At 35.5% G+C, this 25,103-nt stretch overlaps 2 protein-coding genes across 9 annotated transcripts in view; one reads left to right on the top strand and one right to left on the bottom strand.

The window, feature by feature from the left end:
• The window catches only part of CACNA2D3 (calcium voltage-gated channel auxiliary subunit alpha2delta 3), a 481,484-nt gene that overhangs the window by 53,795 nt on the left and 402,586 nt on the right, over positions 1–25,103 (bottom strand). For all 8 annotated transcript variants that reach the window (XR_010652035.2, XM_071813168.1, XM_071813170.1 and 5 more), the window contains 2 exons: positions 24,035–24,156; positions 23,363–23,443 (listed from right to left, as the gene is read on the bottom strand). Coding sequence is in view for 7 of the 8 variants with exons in the window: in XM_071813168.1 (XP_071669269.1) it covers positions 23,363–23,443; positions 24,035–24,156 (203 nt within the window). In the remaining variant the exon portion in view is untranslated. The remainder of the gene's footprint in view (positions 1–23,362; positions 23,444–24,034; positions 24,157–25,103) is intronic.
• On the top strand, positions 7,062–13,988 carry LRTM1 (leucine rich repeats and transmembrane domains 1). The gene is made up of 3 exons (XM_071813172.1): positions 7,062–7,660; positions 9,182–9,778; positions 12,745–13,988. Exons 1-3 carry the CDS (start codon positions 7,654–7,656, stop codon positions 13,179–13,181), a joined length of 1,041 nt encoding a protein of 346 aa, XP_071669273.1. The 5' UTR covers positions 7,062–7,653; the 3' UTR covers positions 13,182–13,988.

Below are 25,103 nucleotides of genomic sequence, written 5' to 3'. Positions count from 1 at the left end.
TTATTAACTATTAATAAGAAAAGAAATCATAGAATTAGGACCTTTTGTGATTCTCAGCATGAAAAATATTAACAGGAAATGAAACCAGACATACAGAACATATAGTCAAAACAGACAAGATAATAATGAACAGGTAAAAAAGAGTGTAGTGGAAACATGATGTTCCTTAAAGATTTCAACCTTTAGTGTCCTTTAGTTGCCATTAGGTTATCTCAGTAAAGTTGCTTCATTACTGCAGGTATAAACTACCGACATATATAAACGGGGGTTTAATTAAAGCTTCCTTTTATATTCCGTAGCTATAAGTTTGGGGTCAGTGTTTGATATAGCTTTTTTTTGTTCTTGTTGCGTTTTTTTTGGTTGGTTGGTTTGGTTCGGGTTTTTTTTGTTTGTTTGTTTGGGGTTTTTTTTGTTTTGTTTTGTTCTGTTTCTGTTTTTTTTTTTTTTAATTCTTTATTTAAATGCCTTTTGTTTTACTCCTGCATAAATTTCCTCCCAGGGTATCTGAAAACCTTAATCATCATCCCAATATTTCGCTCCCACATTACACTTTGAGAATCAAGTTCCGTGACTTTTAAGAGTTATGCTTATGTCAGAGGGATCAAGAGGTTTAAATTTCAGTACCTATTAAAGGAATTTAATTATCCAACCAGCTCCATTTGGATACACTGTTACTGTTCTTAGCTAATCTACACCAGATTTTCCAGTATTGTAATTATCATTAATAAAATGCCCTCTGAAAGGATTTTTTCTTTTTTTTTTTTCTTTTAAAGATAAAAGACCTCTCAGTGTCCTATTTTGCAAATACTGAACAGAAACATCATTATCCTTTATACCAGCTATATTTCCCAATAATTTGTCATGTCTGAAAACAGCACAACTAACTAAACTTGAGTGATGAAAAGTTTATCTATATACCTGGCTTACTCTGTTACTTCATTTAAAACATTCTGTGGAGTAAAGGGTATTTTAAAAACACACTTGGTGTTTAAAACCTGTTTACAGTTTAAAAATAGGAGGGGGGGAAAATGAAGGGATAACAGCATGCTATGTGATCTCTAGGATGTTGTCGTAAACAGAGGACTGTGGGTGTCCGCTGCTGTACGAATTAAGGTGATAGAGATGACACAGAAATAGAGATAGCAAAGAAACAAGAAAAGCAGTAAACTGTACTGCCTTGTAAAATTAATCTGCTATTGAAATGAAGAACTTGTCAGCAAGTGTAGATAATGGGTTCATTCTTGTTCACTGGAGTCATATGGAAAATGTTTACAATATCCTTAATCCACTTGTGAAATGGTCCCATCAGCAATGAACAGTGATATTCCAGTTTCTATTCTTCTGTCATGTTCAGGGGCCTGCTAGCTACACAACTGCTACACACCAGTGTTGAAGAGGGCTATAGTCTGGTATCATGCACGCTATAGTGTTGTTGGTAGATGGGCGCATCATGCTTTACCAGCTGCAAGACAATTAAGATTCTTTCAGGAGTTATAGGCTTAAACCTTTTCTCTTATAAGGAAACTCCATCAAAGGGAAATACTCCATCAAAGCTTGAATCCAAAGATACTAAGCACATTGGTCCTGATCCAATAGAATACTTAAGTATATGCTGACATTTAAATCCACAAAAATTACATATTTAATGTTTATCAGCTGCATAATTTTAATGTCAGGCTATTTAGTACCTTGTTTAAATTAATGAAAAAAAATCCATGGCTATTTCCAAAGTGTTGGAAGAATTACAGAAGTTTTATTATTTGACATTTTATGGTAACAAATGTCACCCCTGCTTCTGCAAGTTCTAGTGTTCAAGTGACTACTGTGCAGTTACCGGTGTGAAAAGAGCCCTTTTGAGCCTGTAAACACAGGAATTTCCAAATTTAACACTGAATTTTAGTTAACTATTACGATTTGCCTTAAAAGCACAACAGGAATTAATGAAATACAAGTTCTATTTTGTAGCACAAGTGGTGAGCAGCAGTTTAAGGGTAACATTACTGCACTTTATAACCTTTCTTCATACACTGAGAACATTTCAAAACCCTTCTACAGGAAGTTCTTCAAGAAAAATCCTTCCAGTTTTTACAAGAACCAGCCTACTAAATCAAACATCCAGAACACACAGGAAATTTCTACTTTGTTCTTAAGTTTGAGTCTGGGGTGACCTATGAACACAAATAGAAATTCTTAGTAAATTTAGAAAAAAAAAAACAAAAACAAAAACACTAAGCAAAAGCTTAGAAAAGACCTTTGTCTTCCATGTAGAATGAATATGCTGAAACAATAGTGAGTGATCTCAATTTTAACATATTTAAGGGCAAACAAAAAGCATCCAGAATGTGAAGATAAAACAAAATATACACCTGTCCTCATTTTAAATGTATTTTTCTGGCTCCTGTTTTTATTCCTTTCATTTCTGTTAGCGTTACATCAAACAATATATTTTTCTATTTACAATAATGACAAAATGAATTCATTAATTAACTCTAATCATTTTGGAGATACATTTTATCTATGGAGGCTCAGCATGTACAAAAGGTGGTTGTCATTAGTCAGGAAATGACTGAAAATTGAATCTGCTGACACATAATCTGCTCCTTGTTGCAACTTCATCTAACTTGCAATAAAGGTACAGAAGCCCAGCAACTCCATTCACTGTACTTCTCTTCATTCTGAAGGTCTTGCATTCCTTCTAATAAATTTTCTACCTACTGAAGCATACTGTAAGGTTAGTGCTTGAGCATTTTGCAAGTAATCCCATCTCAGCTTCATATATTTCTGTTCATTTAGTTATGGGAAAAGGAGTAGAAGCCAAACCAACTCCTAACTACATTATGTTAGAGTTATGACACAGCAACGAATTTCTGGCTGACCTACCTACTGTTTTGAAAGTCTTGCATCACTTTAGTGGAGCAAAACAATGGAAAAAACTGCAGATGAAGGACTGACCCAAACAGTGGTCTGGGAATGAATGGATTTGTGACCTAAAGCGAGAAGGTGCTTAGCCAGGCAGCCCCAATGGTGCCACCTGAGCCTCCAGCACACACCTCACCAGTATGCAGCTGGCTGCAACTAGCAGGCTTTACATCCCCCCCCCATCTACCCCTTCCTCCAGTGTAACTTTCCACCTGTAATGCAGCATGTTCCAGTTCATCTAGTCCACTATTACATCTCACACACTGGCCTCTCTTCTAGAGGTGTCAGAGGGAGGTGTAAAAATTCCCATAAATAATAATTATGGAAAAAAACCCCAGCTTACAGGGAAAGGTTTTTCTCCATAACTTGTGTCATTAGTGGTTGATTAAAGGCCTTAAGAGTGAAAGTTTATATCCCTTCTAAATTATTTTTTGCCCCATGAAGTAACTATGGCTCCAGATTATATATGAATCCTACAAATCTTTTGGCCTAAGGATAACTTTCAACAATGTGTTTCATAGATTAATTATGTATTGTATAAACAAGTACCAGATGTATCTAAGTAAGGCAAAACAAGCCACTGAAAAGAATAAAACTGGGCTCTCTCCCTTGAGGTCAGAGATCAAAAATACAACATCACAACTTCTACCCTTTTCATCATTTCTAGTCTTACAAAATATTGTTTCTCACCTTAAAGGGATATCACCAAACAATTCATAACAACTGCCAAGGACAGACCCAAAAGACTTTTTAGATATCACAGTGTCTCCATATGTTTTGTGATAACAAAGATTCAATGTTATTAATCTCTAGTTGGTACTGCTCTCCCCTTACTCTACACCTAAGGAATAAGATGTCTAAAGAAATCCGTGCACTGACCTCTTATGGAAAATATGGCCAACTTTTTAAGGTAGAGATCTAAGGTATAGACAATTTGGTTTGATGCACTGGCTTACACTTCTCTCATGAAAGGTAGGCAGAAGTAAGATCCAGGGCCTTCCTCTAAATTTTATCAACATTTGAAAACATAGTACCATGTCAGGCCAAAGTTGAGAGGGTTCTGAGCTTTTAGAGTACAAGGACTGACTTTGTAGAAAGAAGAGCATGAGGGATTCAAGGGTTTCTAATGTCCTGTCATCCTTATTTGCACTGCATTCTGACTGATAACCGGGAATAGGACAAGATCTTTCTCCATGATGCAGTACTGTAACAACAGAGGTACAGACAATTTCAGTAAAAAATGCGAATTACTTTTTGTCCTGAACCAAAATGAAAGGGCCTGCATTGCCCAGAGTTGCATTTGGGGTCTTCAGCAGGAGCTTAGCTGTTTTACCAATCCGGAGACACATGTTAGCAAGTGTTTTTCCCTGTAAGTGTTGCAGTTTTAATACCTTCCCATGCTTCAAAAGCATAAGGCAGATAAATCTAATAAAGAGAATGTATAGGAATTGTTTGCTGTGGTCTTAGGAACATTTTTTTATATAACTATGTCTGCCTGGATTTTATATATAGTGAAGAGGAATCTGAATGCTGTAGCCTCTAAATATTTGAAATATTTAAATTGTTTCCTGTCTGCTAGAATTTAATTAACATAATGTTCTGTAAAAGAGATGATTCTTACACATGCTAGGCCTTTAAAGCTAATGGTAATAACTGCTGCAACAAAGCGTTTGCTGGCAAAGCAAACACTGAACTGCCCCCACCAGCCAACAGGGACAGGGTATTAGTGCATTGGGCTGCCTTGCTATTTGCAATGGGAAACGTATCTTGTTACAACAAGGCACAAGTTAAATTAAGCAGTCACAATAACACAGTTGCTGCACCACATCAGACAACTGAAAGGAATCCTGCTGGTTGTTCAAAAGGCCAGAAGTAGAGTAGATTTCATGGTTATTCTGTTTCTGGCAAATCTCTACCTGTGTCACAACTATAATTTTCACCACATCAGACTTCTGTGTCATAACCAAAGTATTATTACTGATAAATGGGAATAGGACATGGATTACAGGTTGGAGAAACTTCTGTTTACAAATTATGTGCATTCAGAGTTCTCAATCTAAGGAAAAAATAGCCACATCTACATGAACAGCAAATCAACACATTTAATCATATGTTTCCAAATCTGAACTCTGCATGAAGATTTTTTTAAAAGTAATAGCTTCTTATACCACAATTCAGAGCACATAAAGAACATTTGCATTATTGTTGGAACTGAACCTCCCACAGTGCTTGACTTCCAGTGACCTGGTTCTATGAACAGCTCTTTAATATGGTGCGTGCTGAAAATTATACAATTATAGTAGCAAAGACTTACCTAAAATTAGAGAGGCAGTTAAGAAACATTCTTTAAGCCCTTTGTTAGATGACACTAACTGCTGTGGGAGCTTGAAAGCCCACCTGGTCAGCAAACATTAGTCAAGAAGGAAAAACAACTTAAAAAGAAACCCTTTGAATTCATCAGTTAAAATAAAATTTTAGACAACAAAGAGAATTTAAAAGTGTGAAAAAGTCTTATCACACCAGAAAACAATAACATAATAGCTAGTACTTCCTGCAGTATGATCAAAAGTCATGAATAGGGCTATCATACAAGCGATGAGTTCTTGAAAGGACAGAGGGATGTCATCTCAAGCAACAAGTACCTAAGGTAAATTTGTTCTTCAAAAAAGCAGAGCATCTGCAGCTAGCAAGGCTACAACTTCTAAGGATGATGATATTTTATAGTAGCCCTTTTTACATTTAGTTCTGTCTTCATTAAAACGATTCACTGGTGTTATTTAAGATAGATCTGTTTATGTGTTTGCATACATGTGCACACACATGAGTTGGGAAAGGACATAGCAAATAAATGTATTGTACAACAAAGGTTAGAGAAGCTTTTGTTTTAACCTGACATTTATTTAAAGTACATCACAGTAGATCTTTAAGCTTATCTCCCTTTACCATTGTAAAACTGAGTTACTTAGTATGACTATAGTACCAGGTAATCTACATCTACAGTATTCCTCTACAATACGTTGCAGACTTTCATCCTGTATCAGGATGATGTGTCATTCATCAAAAGTGTCAACGACAGTATGGTCTGCCATTCGTAGCAATAATCCTAGAATCCTCAAGATTACCAGTCATGTTTACTTTACAGAACGTCAGTTGTTCTGCATTCTCCTTCACTGCTCAGCAGCATTCACTATTCCTTTGGGTATCTCAACCGGTGTCAGAAACAATTCAGCAAAGTATACAATAACGGTTACAGTTCTCTCTTAGTGCATGAGGGTGGCAGAGATCTAAACATGGACTTTCAGCAACTGAAATGTAGCTATGGAGAAGATGGGGTTACTTTCCTCACAAGGATGCACAGTGACAGGACAAGAGGTGAGGGACACAAGTTGCTTCAAGGAAAGCTCTGTCTGGATGTAAGACAAAATTAGTGATGCTAAGGACAGTTACACACTGGAGTAGGTTGCCCAGAGAAGTGATGGAATCTCCCTAGCTGGAAATATTCAAGTCTCAGCTTGACAGGACCCTGGATAACCTATTGTAAGACCTCACTTTCAACAGCAGGTTGGACCTGATTAACTCACTGTTCTATGACTGCTTCCATAGCATTGCACATAGCATATACATTTTGGCCTAGAAAGTGAGCTTTGTGTGATCTTTTCAAAAGGACCTAAAAGCAGAATTTGAACTGGAAAGCTATGATATATATAAATCTGACAGCTTTTGATTGCACCGCTACCCTCTTCATAGGACAGCTACCAGATTGAGTATATAATACAGTTAAGGCCATAGGATCACTCCTTCCTTTAGACATCTTTGAGTTCCTTCATAGTCACAAGTCATTAATCCTTTTATTGTTGTACATGGTACAGCATGAATGAGTTATACTGAAGCAGTAACAAAGAGAGAAGTCAAGGCACCATACAAACACATAAAGTACAATTTTAATATCATCTGCTATTTCTTTCCAGTATCTTTGAAAATAAATAAATCTGTTCAGTATTCTTGGTGACCACACAAATATGTATGCCATTTTTATGGAAGGAGCCACCAGTCCTGTGTTCCCATGGAAGAAAATCCTGTCAGCACAACTAATGGATGTCAGATGGATTAGCTTAGAAGAGCAAACAAGTGCACTGTCAAAACCATGTCATCAAGCCACAGCCTATTCGTAGTGATATTATACACTCCACTGCCTCCCATCACAGCCCAGGACAACCACAATTCATGTTCAGAGTCATCTGGTCTTGCAAAAATTGACACAGCAGAGCTAATAATCCACTAGAATTCAGAAACTATACTGGATTTTAAAAGGCAGCTTTATTTTTGTGCCTTGCATTTGAGGCAGATTAAATAAATCAAAATGGGTCATTATTTGTATGTTACAGCTGTCCAGTTAGAGTTGACAGACACTCTGCATAGCCTGCCGACTGATTAAGAGGCAGAATAAGTCTCCAAGAGTCCTAAATGGATGGGGGAGGTGGAGGGGAAGATTGTGATAAAGTCAAAAATCAAAGGCTGATGGAGTAACTCACTGGAAATAGTTGCACTTCTACACAAGAGACAGATACCATCTAAAACCAAACAAACAAAACCAAAACCACCAGAAAACACAGGAAGAAAACTGGATGAGCAAACTACAGATTTGAAGTGGAAATCAGAACAAACTGTTTATTACTGCTCTACATCAGAAAACTGGACTGAATCTTCTGCAAGGTGAAGAACAAACAACACACAATGAAAGGTGAGATATTTAAGCATTCAGATTAATAATGATTTTTTTTTTTTCTGTTCTCTAAGCATTTCCTTGCCAAGCAGAATTTGTTTTAACTCTACATAGGAAGCTTTGTCTCAGTTTCTGAAGCCAACTGTTGCAGAACAATGTAAGGAAATGAAAATATTGCTTACCTTGCTTGCAAGAATGCTCAATTCTTTAAAGTGAATTCTACAACATAGATTTCAGTTTGCAAAAGATTATGTATAAATTTAATATAAATACAATTTCATTTTCAAGTGAAAATCAATGAGTAGTTTGTGACAAACTGTAGTGTCAAAATAAAACCTTCATTTATACATTTGTCACATTCAATGTTGTAGCACTGTTATTCCTTTAATATAGTATTCCCTGTTACTAAGTAATGTTTGATCTTGTAAGCCAATACGCAATATGTCCTTTCATTTCCAAAAGTTTTGAGCAGTAACTAAAATGTTTTTCATTTTGAAATAGTAAAAATTGAGACATCTCAAAAACAATGTTACAAAAGGATTTATCATTCTGACTGTCTTTTATCAAAGGAAATCTAATTATTCAACATGATCTGGTTTGGGGTTTTTTTTGTCTTTTTTATTGCATGCAGTGCATGCATAGCTTTAAGTGACGCCTTGTTTTCAAAGTAAGATCATTAGCAAGAGACAAATGGTAAAAACCGGTTGAGATTTTCTTTGTTGTTAGTTTTGTTTGTTTATTTGGTTTTGAGGGTTTTTTTTGTCTGTTTGTTTGGGTTTTTTTCAGTTAAAACTGACCTGGACATCAGGGAATATAAGATAATCATACATATTAAAAATTACTAAGTACTCCTGTCAACTCATTTTTCTTTTTAACAGCTTCTTGACAAATGTTTGCTGATTGTGTAGCAACTTGTATCTATGGGAAGTACAGCTGGCATTCACATAAGGGAGTTAAAGCAATAAGTATAAACATAGATATTTTAAAGAACAAACTTACAGAATCTAGACTGCTGAAAAAGTGCTATTAACTGTTTATATAGCAATATCTTTGAGGTTTGTTTTTCTTTTGATGGCATATTAACTTCATTCTTTTTAGTTAGTATACTTAGTAAAAACATAGAAAAATAAAAGTTGTACTTGCAATTCTTCCGACACAAGATTCCTCAAAGTTGTTACAACCACAGAACGAGAAACATTCCAATTTAATATTTTTAGGAAATCTGTCACATTCCCTTCAAAAACATCACTGCTTTGCTGATAGCAAATCCTCCTGAAAACCATTTGTACTTAAGATAAAACCATGGGAAGTACTTCATTTTAAGCCCATGGAAGCACTAACTTCATTCTGCACGATAAGAGTACTTCAATACTATCTGTGATTTACTGATGCATTGTAAAATAAATGAAGTCTCTTTATGCTATCTATGTTAATGCTTATTAAGAAGCTGTATATCCTTTGGCCACATTAATGATCTGTATATTGCCAAAAGACTAACATTCTAAACTAATTTAAAATCTATTTTCACTTGTGATACAGGTAACAGGCTTTTGGTTTTGAGTGTCACGTTGTTAATATATGCAGCTCATGGATGTCCTGACAAATGCCTATGCCATACAGCTTCGAAGACTGCAGACTGCAAGAACAGAGGCTTTACTGAAATTCCTGCCCGTTTACCTCCTGACATTCAGATACTACAGTTGCAGAATAACCGTATTTGGAGAATCAACCAAAATGCATTCACTGGAATACCACTGCTCAAAATCTTAGACTTGTCTAATAATTCTCTCTCAAGTTTGGCACCGGGTGCTTTCCAAAAATTACGGTATCTACAGGTTCTAAACCTAACCAGAAATTTGATTCATTATATAGAAAACAAGACTTTCAGTTTCCTCCCACACCTAAAAGAACTGGATTTGTCATCCAACAGCATTATACGTTTGCCTGAGACTTTTGGAAACAGCACAGGGAATATAACATTGCTGTCTGTGAAGCATAACAAACTTCAGAAAATGGAACGAGTTCTGCTGGAGTCACTTCCAAACTTGAAAGTGGTTCTTTTCAAAGATAATCCCTGGCAATGTAATTGTAATGTCTTTGGCCTGAAACTGTGGCTGGAGAGCTTTTTGTATAGAGGTAAGGAATTCTTCTCATTACATACAATGAACATGAGAATACTTAAACAGCATCTGCCTCATCTTCACTATTACAGTTTTACAATTTATCACACACCTTAGATCATCTCCTCAAATAAGCACACTATAATATATTCTTATGCATAGGTCAGAAAACAGATACGTTCATAAATACAGGTGGCAAACTAGAATCACAGAAGAACTTTATATTTGCACAAGGAGAAAGAAAGTAAACACACATGATCATATAGTATGTGCAGAAACATTCTGGAAATGTACATGTGTTACATGTTCATGTATATATATATCCATATCTATATATAACAAATATACTTGTACATATAAACTTGCTTTAATTCTACCAAAATATTTTTGCTAGAAACTAACCTACTGTTTTAAAGCTTTTAACCTGATACATGAGGGTAAACATCAAGACAGATATCAATATGAATTTAACTTGAGAGAACTCTGATTCTAATTCCTCTAGAAATTATCTGGTAGCAGCTCTTTAATATTCTAAGAATACTTTACCTAAAAATGTATATCACACATTGAACAAGTTTATTCTTGTCTAGTATTACTTCCTAATTTGTTGTTATACAGAAGCGGTACTAAATTCACAGATAATTTCCTGACAGAAACGTATAATGCCATCAAATGCAGAAAACTGAATTTTATAAGTAAAAGTAGCCTCATATATTGGTCACACCTGCTTTTAAATATATTCATCAGTTATGCTGTAGAAAAGATAATATGATTTAAATCTAAAGGAATTAAGTATTAAAGAAATTAATATATTTCTTCCAGGAGGCATGGTCAGACTCTGAGAATTCAGAACAGCAGGGCAATTCACTTTTCTCCAAATCACATTTGGATGCTTGCATGTGATCAAACTACTGATCATCTGTTCATATATGGAAATGACCCAGAGTATGTTGCAACACAGTGTATGTGAAGATGGTCCATGTTGCCTGTGATGGAATGGAATGCCGTTATCAGGCATTGGAACTCTACAGGCCGGCTGGAAAACTGTACTGGCTATGCAGGGACACAATTAGTACAGGAATAGTTTGTGAGTGAGGTAAAGCCATTGCAAGAAGCAACCTTTTAGAAAATAAAAAAGGCTTCATAGTTAAAATCTTGATATTTTTGATTGGTAAAATGTTACATTATGCCAGGGCTTTAGCCATATTATGCTGGAACCATTCTCCACAACAAATTTCAGCAGGGTTTCTGACTTCTCTGTGCAGAAGAATGTAATGATCCAAGATAAATATATCAGATTATAATAATTACTTTGCCAGCAGCATAAGTATTGTAGTTTATTTCAAAACCCCATGTTGATTAGATATTCAGTGATGCCCTTTCATTTTCCCAAACATTGCACAGATTACCTAAATTAAGTTATATGAAACTTACACATTCATTTTAGCAACAAGTTTTAAAGGAAGCCCAAATACTATGTTCTCTTCTCTGTTTATGTCCCCTGAAATTACCTGTGTGAATCACATGAAGAAAAATTAGTTACATTGCACATTAATATTTCCCATTACTTATATTGTATACTTAAGATAAAACAGTACTGTGGCTCTACAGATATTTCTTGCAAGTCCTAACAAAACATGGATAGAGATGGAACTTTGTCTGAATTTTAATGTTGACTGTTTTGTCCAATATAACTGTAAAAGACTTCAGCATCTTTAGCTGAATCCAGCTCAGGTAATTGGCATTTGGTGCATATTCATAAATAATAACAGAGAATTCTTCAGTTCAGGTGGGACTCCACTCTTCTATTCCAAGCACACATATTTTACTTAAAACCATGGAAGGATCACAGTTGCAGGATTTGGAGTTGTAGCTATATCCGCATCCAAGCTAAGGCGTTGAAGGTGTCTGGAATCATGCTTTGGGTTTGGTTATTAAAGACCAAGAGACAAGCTGCTGTGCTCATATCTGGCTTGGAATGTCATCAATATTTGTGGTGTAGTCTCCAGATGTCAGTTTGGGTCCATTTGTATTCACTGCTTTCTCAGATAAAGTCTTTCCAGGATGAAAATTTCTATGTTTGGCTTTAGCTGAAAGGCAGATTATTTTGGGTAGAGAAGAGGAAGAAAATTCAGCTGATTTGATTAGTTATTTTTTCAAAATATGTAAACATTGGTTTTGGCCTTGTTGACTCCTTCACAGACTACACCCCTAAAACCATGGTGTAGGGACTAATTAGAAACCTGAAGGCTACACTCGCTGTGTGTTCCTCTATGCACTGAGGAACAACTGTGTGATTTACCAAGACTGAGGCTTCCTACTTCATTTCCTGTTATACTAAAAACATCCTTGGGGAGGGAGCAGAAACTGGCTCTAAGCAATCATTAAATTTACCATATGAGCAGGGTAACAGACTGATTAATCTTACCTCCTTTAGATCTCTGTATATTTTCTTACCATGAACCTTGCCTCAAAACATTGCTCATGTATACATACAACTTTCTGAACTTTCTCTTTGCTTCTTCACAGTTAGCACAACAAGTCAGAAGAATGAGTATTTCATGGCATATTTCAATCAAGTGGGAAATCTTTACTTACAGTATATTGTTTCCATTTCTCTTTATAAAAAAGAAGTAATAGTATGAATTTGAATAAAATGAATTTTCTGTTAATAGTACCTCTTTGTTTTCATCTATGCCTTATTCTTACTTTTAAGCCACTGTTGTTTTTCACTTTTTCTTCCATAAAAGTATAGATAACTTAATTCCTGATGAATTGCTTCTTACATTGATCTGGAAAAAGGTCTTAAAGGTAGAGTTATAAATTTTTAAAAGTATAGAGTCAAGTCTGATGATACACTTCAGTTCTCTGTTAAATTTATATGAAGATAATCCAGAAGCCACCGAATTTAAAGTCCATAAATCTGTTTGGCGGGTTTTTTTGGTGTTTCTGTTTGTTTGTTTGTTTTGTTTTGTTTTTCAGGAGGAATAAGTGATGGCATTATCTGCTCAGCACCAGGGATTCGGAAAGGAAGGGACCTCCTCAAAGTTCCCTATGAGCTCTTCGGAGCATGTCCTCTTACAACAGCCCACGTCCATCTGGCCAGCATTCACCACCACAGCTTTGAGCACAGAAGTTCTCCGAAGCACGCTCATCATCACCACGAGCACGGGGACAGCAGCCGGCCAAACTGCGAACCCAAACCAAAGCCAAGGCCTGCTAGCTTGCGTCATGCAATTGCCACTGTAGTCATAACTGGAGTTGTCTGTGGAATTGTGTGTCTAATGATGTTGGCAGCTGCTGTGTATGGTTGTGCCTATGCTGCAATTACTGCGAAATACCACAAAGAACATTTGGCCCCGGTCAGACAGCATGGGATTCCTGAGGAAAAAGAGCCATTTGATAGTTCCTTGGCTTGAGTTACTTTTGTCTTCAGTTTCTTGCAAACAAAGCCCTCACTTCTGTTAAAAAGCCTGGAATCTAAATAGGATGATTTTATACTAATTACTGCTCTATTTTCCTGCTTTTTCACACTGTTTTTAAAAATGTAAATGTATATGCCTTGAAATACATATTTAGACTTTATTTAGAAGGTTGTAAGTGTATTTATATTTCGTGTGTGTATATTCTGATGCCACTACTTGAGGTTGAGTGTTTGAGATAAAGAAACCTTGATGCACTTTAACAGATTATATTCTCCATTACTAGCTTCTGATGTAATACTAGTACAACGTATCAGTTATGGTGCAGCTACAGTCAGCAGCCAAGTGAGCTTTCTGCAAAGAAAAATACAAAGTATCTACAAATGACTGACTATATTTTAAGAACTTAAAATAGCTGGTATGTATGCAGAAATACAATTCGCAATCAGTTTTAGAACTGGCCAGCCTATACACTGACATTGATAACTTGAACATGTGTTAAAAATATTTCCAAATACATATTTCCACCTTCCAATCTGTCCTAGAAGAATTAAAAATGAAATATGTTCTCTAATTTAAACAAAATAGGTGATATCTTGTTAACCCTGACATTTCATTTCTAAATTACTTAGCAGGGAATAAAGAAGAGACCTGAAAAAATGCTGAAGAATAAATGCTGCCCTGTTTCTAATACAAGCACTGAAATGAGCACACAAGCACACATGAAGAGACACTCCCATTATCCTGTTGGCATACATGCCTGCTACAGACATTTCTGAAGCTTCTTATTCCCAAATCCACACACAAGTGTTCCATTTTGCAAGTATCATGACTGCAGATGCAGCTTCTGTCACAGTGCTGCCCTTCAGTACAGAGGATAATATAAAGTTGCATGTTTACACGTTCTCTCTCACAGAGAAATCATTCAGCTGAATTCATTCAAGGGTCCACCCTAACTTTCTGCCGTGCAGTTTTGCCATCAGAGGAAATCAGAGCCAAAACCATTTGAGTAACATAAGTTTAGAACAGAAAAAATATTTTGAATCTACCGAAGTATTTTTAAATAATTCTTATAAATTATTTTAAGGCAACCAACACAGATTGACAACCCCATCTACCTTTTCCAAGACTAGATAAAACACATCTAGGCTATTTGTGACAGATGTCTACATGTGTTTTTTAAATGTCTCCAGCGACAGGGTTGAAGGCCTGTCTAGGTAGCTAATGCAGAAATCAACTATGCTTATAGTCTAAGAGCTTTTAATTGCATCTATCCTAAACCTTTGGTGAAAATCTTGCCAGTTTATTCCACTGATCAGAAGACCAGGGACAACAGCTGAGTAACAGTCTGCAATAAGGGCAAGAGGGAGCTGCCGTGGCATTCAGAGACCTCCACTCTCCGTCCAACAGATGGATTCCAAGATCAAGTTCTGTAGCAATTCTAATAACAACCTCAACTGAGTAATAGACTATAAGGCAGGAGTCACGTAACCCTTGCTCTTATCTACTTAGTAATAATTGCAAACTAAATATATTAAAGCTCATTCCTGCATTTGCAGTTACTTTGATGTCCAGAGAAAATTAAGCATCTCAGTCTTAATCTAAATCTAGCAGACATCAGACATTGAAAACAATCAATTACTGCCTGTCCTTTTTTTTTTTTTTCTTATTGTTAACTGCAAAGTACTTCATATTATTGTTAGGCTCTCTTCATTCTTTTTCTGTCCTGAACTGTATAAATCAAGCTGTTTCACATTTTCCTGTAAGGTCGCATTCTCCAAACTTATTTTTTCTGCATTCCCTGGAACCTTTTCAGTTCTTCTACATTTTGTTTAGTATGTAGTTCCCTAGATTGGACACATTACTTAAGCTTAGACATCATCAGCAGAACATTTTTAGAATATTTATGCTCAGGCTTTTTAAATCTGATCTTTTGATCATGTATCTCAGAAGCAAGTTTGGTTTTTTTTCCTTCTAAATATTAGGCAAAACTTAATGAATAATCTATTTTTGGAGATAAGTCATTCGAGCGTGTAGATCTACATTTTCTACTCTTTTATCCACTTAATAGAATAACATTTTGCAAAGCAAAATACAGTTTTTCAGATAGAGAAAACTGACGTAGTACAGGATAGGATCTTACTGCCCAGGGACCGAAAAGGGAGTTCAGAGCCGTGCCAAATAGGTGCTTTTCTATGGTGACCACCTAAAATAAGCACACTTGCACTCAAATTGCAGATCCTAAGATGAAAGTTAGTAAACCTCTGACCTCCAGAGAGATTTCACTCACAGTGTTTCTAACAGGTTCTGATACAGCAATGCAGCTTCCACCATAAATAAGTTCATGCTTCTGGTATCTTCAAGCAAAGGAAAACAATAATCGACTTGATTTAAGAATATAAAAAAAAAATCCAAACCAACAAAATCTCAGAGAACTTTTTCATGTAAGGCTTATAAGACTATATATATTTACAAATGTGTTTGCAATTAACAAATTCCAGTTATTGATTATGATAAGCTAACAGCAGACATTAAACAGAGAAAAGTATTGATTCAGTTAAAAGATGCAAAATTATTTATTTTTTTGGTAGAGGAAACAGAATGTCTGACTACTGAAAAACAGAGATAGAAGGCACAATTTTTTGTCCATAACAATTATTGACTACAACAACTGGAAGACTGGATCTAGGGACTCCCCACAGAACTGCCCTTAATATGTAAAGCTTAGCAATGGACATCTGCTGCTAAAATAAGTTGTCTGCACAGATTTATTTTTCAGATAAAGGTTCCTGAGAAAGCTTTGTTGTTTTTTCCAGCAGTCTCATGAGAGGTATTATAGTGAGCACAGTATTTTTTTCTAATCTTTGTGAAAACCACTCTTCCCTCCAAAGTCAATGAAATATCAGGACGCACTACTCTGCAAGGCATTTACAGAGACAGAGAAAGAACACATATTGTTGTATTTCTGTCTTCCATGTGGAAATTCACCTCATTGTCTTCAGAAAAAAGAGGCTTTATATAATTTCAATTTAGATCAGAGATTAAAAACTATGATACACCAATGTTCCTTACAGAAAATGTCCTTAGTATCTTTATTGGAAGAAACAAGTTCAAACCAAAACATACTTGCTTGCTCTATGTCTCTCTCCATCCAAAGCTTGCAAAAATCTCATCAAAATTCAGCTTCATTATTCCCTAGCAATACAATGCCCAAACAATATCAGGAGTCCTCTTCTTAAATATCGAAGTAGAGCATTTAGTGACGTTAAACATAGTTTATCTATCATTAACAAAAAAATGCCAGCTGGTGCCTACTAATAACCATCTATCTTTGCTGGGCAGAAGACAAAGACACACAGGCTCTAGTTAAGGATTCGGAAAATATCCCTATTTTTATGACTTTGATCTTTGAACTTGGTTGAAAGTGGCATAGTAACAATAATAGTGAGTCTTGGTACTTGCTGGGTTGATATTACCCGAAATGGGACAGTATGCTTCCCAGATGAGACAGGCAGCAACATCAAGCATCCAGATGTGGCAGTAAGTCACAACAGGGGAGAAAGAGCAGGAATAAGAGACCCATGATAAACAAACCAACAACTCCCTAATTCATAGCTCTTCAATGAAAGCTGCGGTTGCTCTCTCTTACTGATTACAGAGGGACCCCTAATGTTTTAGGGCTATGTACACTGTATGTTGAACATTTTGCATAAGGCTGTCATCCTCATTTCAAGACACAAGAATCAATAAGAAAACACTGCTAATATTTGGAAATATAGTCTATTGAGAGGAAAATAAAGTAGTTAATCCACAGTACTTAAACTCGTATTAATGTATTAATATACTGTGTAATTGCAGTTTCACACTTGCATAGCATCATTTGCATTTTTCAGGAGGGCCTCATGGCTGCCTTGTTCTGCAATCAGGGATTTATTTTGCTAGCAGAAGCATTTAGCAAAATGCCTCTAGAATCTGATTGCTATTAGATCACAAGGATCTTCCTCATACCCCAGTTACATAGTACTTAAACCCAATCAACCAAATGAAAAATCCCAACAGTAAGGCAGAAGTGCAGAAGCAAAAAGCAGAATGGTCTATGCAATTTGCAACATGTGTTAATACTATACATGTTGGGATATTTTTCTAATTCACACATCAGAGCCCAGATTCTCTGAGAACAAGTGGTGAGGAAAGACCAAAAATTAGATAAATAGGGGGTTATATTCTTAAGCTGACACTAGCAGAGAACTGTCTTTAAAAGCCCTGTTATTCAATTATCCGACACATTAATTCTGTACGGTCAAATAAACTGAGAATAAATACAAAGAAATAAAAATGTATGAATGGTTGTAAACACACCATCTCACTTCAGATTGTTCAGTCAATGAAGAGACGCAGGATTTTGCCACATGCTCTGAAGCATTTTGTGGAGGAGCTTACCTCTCTCCAAGCATTACCTACAATCCATCTTTCCTAAGTTATGGTTGCTAAACTAAGTCTGTGAGTTGTTCAGTGTTACACCATACAAATTCAGATTTTCATTTTCCTGAAACTGAAAACATTAGCCTATACACTAATATTAGATTTATGAATACAAAGATAATATTCAAAATTAACAAGAAACTCTGGAAAAACATAAACTAGTGGTTTTCCACCAAAGCATGAAAAGCATTTTGAGGGATTTACTAAATGCTACTGCTGAATATAATCTTCTGTGGCTTATAATGTAGACTAAAGATTAAGTAAATCACTGTCTTGCCTGACAAGGAAAACATCTATTTTAGAACGCTTCAAAAATTTGGTTGGTGTGTCATTATGATGACAAATTCATTTTCCCTTAGGCCTTCATACTAAAATGCAATTTTATAGATGGTATCATAAATTTTAAGGACTGTGTATGACAGTGACATTTGCTTGAATGCTTTTAATAATATAGTAATACCAAAGCAATGCAAGTGAGACAAAAAGGCCAAAAAAAGGTATAAGCAGCACAGAGCAAATGTATTTACTCTAAGTGCTATTCTAACAACAGCTGATTTAACTATCTGTGAACCATCTACAATATCTGCCGCTCATAATAATAATTTTGATAAAATTATTTGGAGTCACTTTTTCAAAGCACATTCTGGGATTTTGTTCAAAGAGAGGTGTGCATTCAAACATCATTTGAATTTGCTCAAAGAAATACTGAATGGAGTATTGCGGTCACGTATATACAATTATTAACACACCAAAAAAAACTGAAAGAAGGAGATGAAGAAAAACAATTTTGTATTGTGAAGGCATCAATTTTCAGATACAATGTGGACATTTTCCTTCATGAAATTATAAAATAATCTTTCTTACTTAGAGCCTGGACCACGAGAAGCTTTGGTTACTGGAAAACTGGGATATTCACAATTTTTTCTTTCAAATGGCTGTTCTGAAGATCAAAAAAATGAAGTCTGGCCAGCCTCAATAAAACAGATTTGTACTTTAAAAGTAATATATTTTGGATCTTTCCCATTTTCAAGGCACAGTTTAAAATATCTTAAACAGCAGGATCATCAGGGTCACTCTCCTCTTGCCAGAACAGAAGCATTCAGAATTGTGTGCCATTTTGAACAAATTAGTGATGAAGTGAAATATTTACCATTTCCTCTTTAGATTATGGATGGGAAACAAAAAGGAGAACCTAAATCTTCAAATTGTGTCATTCAAAGAACCTAAGGGCTTTTGCCATCTTGAATAGGTACATTTAACATGGAATAACTGAATTTATTGTTATAATAACATTTGTTCTTACAATGATGTAAAAAGGAGAACAATGAAGGTGATGGATGAGGACACTTGTAGAAAGTCTCTCTCTAGCCAGCATTTGGAGAAAAAGCCCTTGAACTTGTATATGGTCTGTTTATAAAAATAAATGATCAGCTTTGAAAAGTTAAATACTGGAAAGGGAAAAGATCCTGGCTTCACTTGGGACAATTTGTTTGCCAGTGCAAAATGTAATGTTCCTTGTTTGAATAATATGGATTATTGGTAAAAGCATTTAAAATCCAACTGTCAGTGAACAGAATTGGGTTAGGTTGTCTTCAGATACATTAACACCTCCCACCTCTGAGTAGAAAGAACTGCTTATTATATTTTAAGTATATGTTTTAGTGTAGATTTAAATCTAAATTATATATACATAAAATAAGACTTAAACATGATTTACAGTTTTAGAAGAAAACAATAGTACTATTTTCAAAGGTGTTCCTTCTATTCTGCTAAGCCACGTGGACATGTTTATTTCCAAGAAATGTCTTACGTGACAAATTATTTCTACTAGTCTCACAGCATTACTGTGTTGCAGAGAACAGGGAATAAGCTCACACTTATTGCATCCTCATGTTATGGTACCATCTTCTAGGGAATTAAATGTACCTGTCATGACTTTAAGGACAGATTCCCTGGGACCTTCTGTGTCAAATAGCTACACAAAAACAAGACACAGTATAAAGATATGAAAGTATAGAAAGTATCTTCCTTTTTTTTTTTTTTTCCTTCAGCTTTTACTGTTTGGCAGCAGAAAATAATGGTTGTGACAAAAATTTTGCCATCCTCAATCATTCTGAAATTAACAGCAAATCTATTACCTTGAAAGGACTACAGACGAAGTATAACTATTATTCAACATGTTCATGAATGGCAGAATCTGACCCTTATGGGTCCAGTATTCTCAAAAGAACTATATACTTTTTGGGAATCACCACAGAAGACTCTAAGAGTGGCTGATTTTCAGGCCATCTGTATGAGGAATGCTTAATACACAGAAGAAAAACAAAAACACCCGATCAAGAAGCTTGCAACTGTGAAGAAAAAACAGAGTTCCTTCTGCATTGATTTTTCTCTTCTATCCAAACAGGAATTACTGCAATCATTCTTTTTATGTAGCTTCAGCAGAAAAGAACGAGTCAGGGTAGATTCAGAGAGCTATGGCAACGCTTGAATGCACATCCCAGGCAATCACTCTTCTTTGATAGAAAATGACTGTAAGGATGTTTGTATATAAGAACAAAATGGATTTCTTTTATTTCCAGAATCATGCTGAATACGAGAAATCTTTAGATTACTGGCGTACTTTAATTTCTCTCTAATTTAGCTACAGTGAGCTTCCATTAATTTACTATTCCAGTAAAGCTGATGTTAAGCATAAGCATTCTGGTCACCAAAAGAACTGATCTTCTATGAACGTCATGGAATTTCAAAGTTAGGGTGATTCTACAACTTTTGGATCTGAACCCCTCAAAATAAATACAGAATTCTACCACCTTTTATTGTCCTTCACATTGTAATATGGACAGTTTGAAGAAACTTAACATTTCAGTGTAAAATTGATATATGAGACATGTTAATAGAGAACACTAAAACAAAGCAATTTTGAGCATAAATGTGTTTAAATCTAAAAACCCACTGCATTCATTACACTATTGTCCTTTTCTCTCCTGCAAATAAACTGAACTCTGTATCAGCAGTAATAATATGATGCTACCAAGGAGACTTATCTCCTTCCACACTTTCTATAGAAATCTGCATTTATTAAGGCAAAAAAACAAATCAATCACAATTGCAATTTAAAGAGGTGGGAGGGATTTTTAAAACAAATTACATGTTTTTTTGCCAATAAGCAAACACATTCTGACAGTGAACTGGTATTAGTAGGTAGAGATGGTGAAACAGCAGCAGTGACACTCAAGTTCTCTGCAGTAAGTCTGGAGACTCTGTGATTTTAGGATTTTCTGCCTATGTTAAAGGCTTGAATCTTCCCTACTTGCAATTAGCCTTAGTGTAGATCTGCATATCAAGAAGCCTGTTCTAACTAATGTTTTTCTACAAAAACAGAATTTAAAACAAACAAGCAAAAAAAATAGAAGAGACTGCAGATTTTGTATTAAGAGCTCGTTTTGTTCCTTTTTTTTCCCGTTGTGGGCAGGTCTAACTCAGGTTTCCATTTTATAATAATGTTCTAGTTTCTCTCTGCCAGTTTTAAACTCTTACAGTGATCTGTAATAAACAACATTCTGGTACAGCTTTATTTTCAGTCAAATCCCTCTAGGGAACAGAGTGATTTTACATGAAATGTGTATCCCATCATGCTGCTTTCTGTAATCCACGCAGACCAAATGGAGATGAGGAATACTTACTTCACACAAATTAAAACGAGACGTTTTGGCCAAATTCAAACTTCAATGGAGGTACTTGAAAATGTTTCCCATAATCCTACTTAGTCTCCCAAATCCGGATAATAAAAACTTCAAACTTCTCCCATTTACCAGTGCTCCAGTTTCTGCCTCCAAATCCATTTTGCTTAAAACAGAATATCATCGACCTTATAGTAAAACCTAAAAAATTATGCTGGGTACTTTGTTGAAAGTTTTCTGATGGAAAAAGTAGGACTGATAAGTCACATTGATGATCTCCAACTTAAAGAGGACAAGAATTATGTTTATCTCTGAATGGCTGTAGCTGGCTGAGCGATACTTTCATGGAACAGGGTTTGCAGAGATCCAAAGAGGTCTCCCTATGCGTACCCCTCCGCAAAAATCCTGAAAGCATGGAACCATGTAAGAGGTAGGGAAACACAATTCAAAGCAAATTCTTAAAAATTTACAGAAATAAAAGTAAACCACCACTGATGTGCCTTAGAATGTAAACACACTGCTCATGTATTTCATACCATTACGCATTTACAGATATAATGGAAATCTTTTACATACTTTGGTATTAAAAAGCTTTGAAGACCCTGTCTTTATTTTAGATAGAAAGTAGGGAACCAAGTAATTTTGGATGTTCAATGTTAAACATTATTACTGGGGAAATGGAAGCAACATCTGCCTCGCTCTTTTACAATTACTGCAAAATACCCCAAAACATGTTGACACAGGATAAAAAGTTGGTTATGTGTGATGCCTACCTTCAAGCCAACACTAAATTGCAAATACTAGTGAGGAAAGAACAAATTTTAGGATGCCTGTTAACCCTACACTTTTTACAGATTATAGTAAACTACATGATGACCCTTTTGCTAAGTCCAAAACATGGAGGATTCTGGAAATAACATGTCAACCCTCTTCATTGTGCAGAGAAAACTCTTTAATATATCTTCAGCAATTCACAGGATCTCCTGTTATGCTATGGAGTTCAATAACTTGTGAAGAATGTTTTCAAACAAACTGGAGTCAGAAGTGTGCTTTCCTAGTGACCTTATAAAATCTGTTATTATCAGAGAAAATATTCTGCATTTGAGGGAACAAATTAGAGATTTGCCAATTATTTGGCACATTCTTGCTTTTTCTGACTGTTGTTTACTGTATCTTACCGCATTTAAAAGCATATTTTACAGATGATTAAAATAGGATGGTTCTTGCTTTGTACAGTAGTTATCTAATTTTCCCTGAGATGAGAGAACTTAGTTTCCGGCAAGATAAACAATAAGACTTCTCTAAATTAATTCTTTCTTCAAAGTCAGTAACCATTGGGAACTAGAGAAAACTTTTCAGAAAAGCATTTGAACTTGAGTGAGGAATGTCCAGCAATTTAAAAACTAATAACTCACATTTTTAAATCTGTATGTTTTATCTCTAATCTGTAGTTGTTGAACTTCACCTTTTGAGTCTTTAGGTACTGTTATACTCCTGGTTGGTAGACTGTAGAGTTTTGCTATTCAATGTAGGTGCTCTGATCAAATCTCATCTCTGATAACCTAGACAAAATGGCCACTTTCTATCATTTGTTATAGCACAGGATTTTCAAACCTGAAGACCCGGTGGAACCTTTACATATCAGATAGTCCTTTCTTGTATCTCCTTTTTCTTAACATGATATATTCTGACTTACGATGAAATAGTGAATTGTGTCTACTAAAAATGTCTCACTGATAATGGTTATTTCCATTAGCTCAAACTCCATAGCTTGCAGGGAGCTTGGAGAGTCAATTAATAAAGGATCAAGTTCTTAGGGAAAAGAGGCATTGAGTGTTCTCTACACTAAGTCATTCAGTTATATCTTAGAGGTACAACTGCATCTTTCCCTCCTCCTCCCTTCTCAAAATGTGATATTCCTACCTTAGATTCCTGCTAAGCCAAAAGAGAAAGTGAGGAACTCAAAAACTGACTTTAAAAATGAACAAAGCAAATGAACTACAAAAATTTTACCTGCAACAACCGGAGATTTTCTGTCATCCAAAAGCTGAATAGCAGTACTGGCTGTCACTACATTGCTTTTGTTTGCTGTTTCTGCAGGGTGCATTAAGAAAAAAAAAAAAAAAAAAGTGAACTGAAGTAACACGTTGCAGAATGAAGAAATTAAGCTCTTTTCCCCTAGTTTGAAATAACAGTCTATGTGGATTTAGTGCTCAGAAAATTAAGGTAATAAGACAGCCAACATCATGTTCTGTGCATGCATGGAACATACAGGTTCTGGCATTTCAAAATTCCCCAGCACCCCAACGACAAGCTTAAAACACTGAAATGAGTTATCAATTTTTGCCTTCTCTGCTAGAAGTGGCAACAAAGGTGACAACTGGTAGGGCTTCTCATTAATGTGAACACTTGGTCTGTTGGGCTTGCCTTGCTTAAAATACTAGGCTGTAAGCTCAACCTGTGCAAACATTAAATAAAAGCTGTTACACCATATCTTGGGGTTTTCACTTAGAGCCCTGTAAAAGATGCACCTGGTCAAAGGACCAATAAATTAGCTGCAAATTTCAATGCATATTTTAGATTAACATTTGAGATTAGCTACAGAGCCCACTCAATACTAACATACTTGGAATCCTTTCAGCATCATCTATGGCTCAGCATACAGAGAACGACAAAATTATAGACCTGTACTAAACGGGATTGAATAGACAAAGCTCCCAGGTATTTGCTCAGCAGCTCTTCTGTACCAGAGTGGAAAATGGTCTGCATTAAAAATATTCTCCTTATCTTCAGCTGTCAGGAAATCTCTTGAGAAAGAAGAGAGAAAGAAAATACTTGTTGCTTGTTGCATGGCACACAATAGCTTCTAGCTTTGAAAGACAAGGGAAAACAAAATGCAATCTTTTGGAAATGGTTTTGGACAATTTTTTTCATATCATCTTTTCAACAAAGGGGTTAACTTTCATAATTATTTGTGACACACTTACAATTGCTCTTGTTGTGCAGGATAGAAAAAGTAGTAAAAAAAAATAGTGCTTCTAAGTACCACTAAAATATTTGTACTGATATGTACAAATAAAAATGCTTAGTCTAAAAAGCCTTTTTCTCTCAGCACAATGCAAGAACTGTGATCTGTACAAAGTGGAAAGGGCACTGGAGATTTGATGGTTTGCTGCCACTGGCATTCAGTCTCAACTTATGAAAAAAAAAAGGAAATTACCATCCTACTTTCCAAATAATAAAATTGAAGGGCTGGTAAGGGACAACTACATACTTTTTTCTTAATAATTTCAGGGAATGCTGACAGGGGAAAGTTGGTGTCAGTGAAAATAGCAAGTACGGTCTCCATGTTATTGTTCTGATGTGCAGTCTGACAGTAACAAATTGAAGTGCTCTGGATCTCACCTGTCACGCTACTCACACTACAACAATATTTTGTTGTCAGATAAGCACCATATAACTTTATATTCAATAAACTTAGTTTATTATAAACATCAAGTGCAGATTTTCTTTTACATACATTTGCCTGACACTATCAAACTGCTGCCTGAAAAAGTCATTAATTATGGGACCTTATTTTATAACTCTCTATTTTAAGAAACCTGTACCCACATCGGATTACAATTTCTCTAGGCAAAATGGGAAACTCTTGAATGATGAGATCTCCTGATTATTCTTTCACCCAGTCCATTTCTGTCACTTGGTTTAATTTCAGCACTAAAAAAAATTTCACTACAATGATGCAAAATCCTTG

This window comes from Patagioenas fasciata, chromosome 10, assembly GCF_037038585.1.
Source record: "Patagioenas fasciata isolate bPatFas1 chromosome 10, bPatFas1.hap1, whole genome shotgun sequence".
NCBI classification, from domain to species: Eukaryota; Metazoa; Chordata; class Aves; order Columbiformes; family Columbidae; genus Patagioenas; species Patagioenas fasciata.
This window is presented reverse-complemented; position numbering and strand designations above follow the sequence as displayed.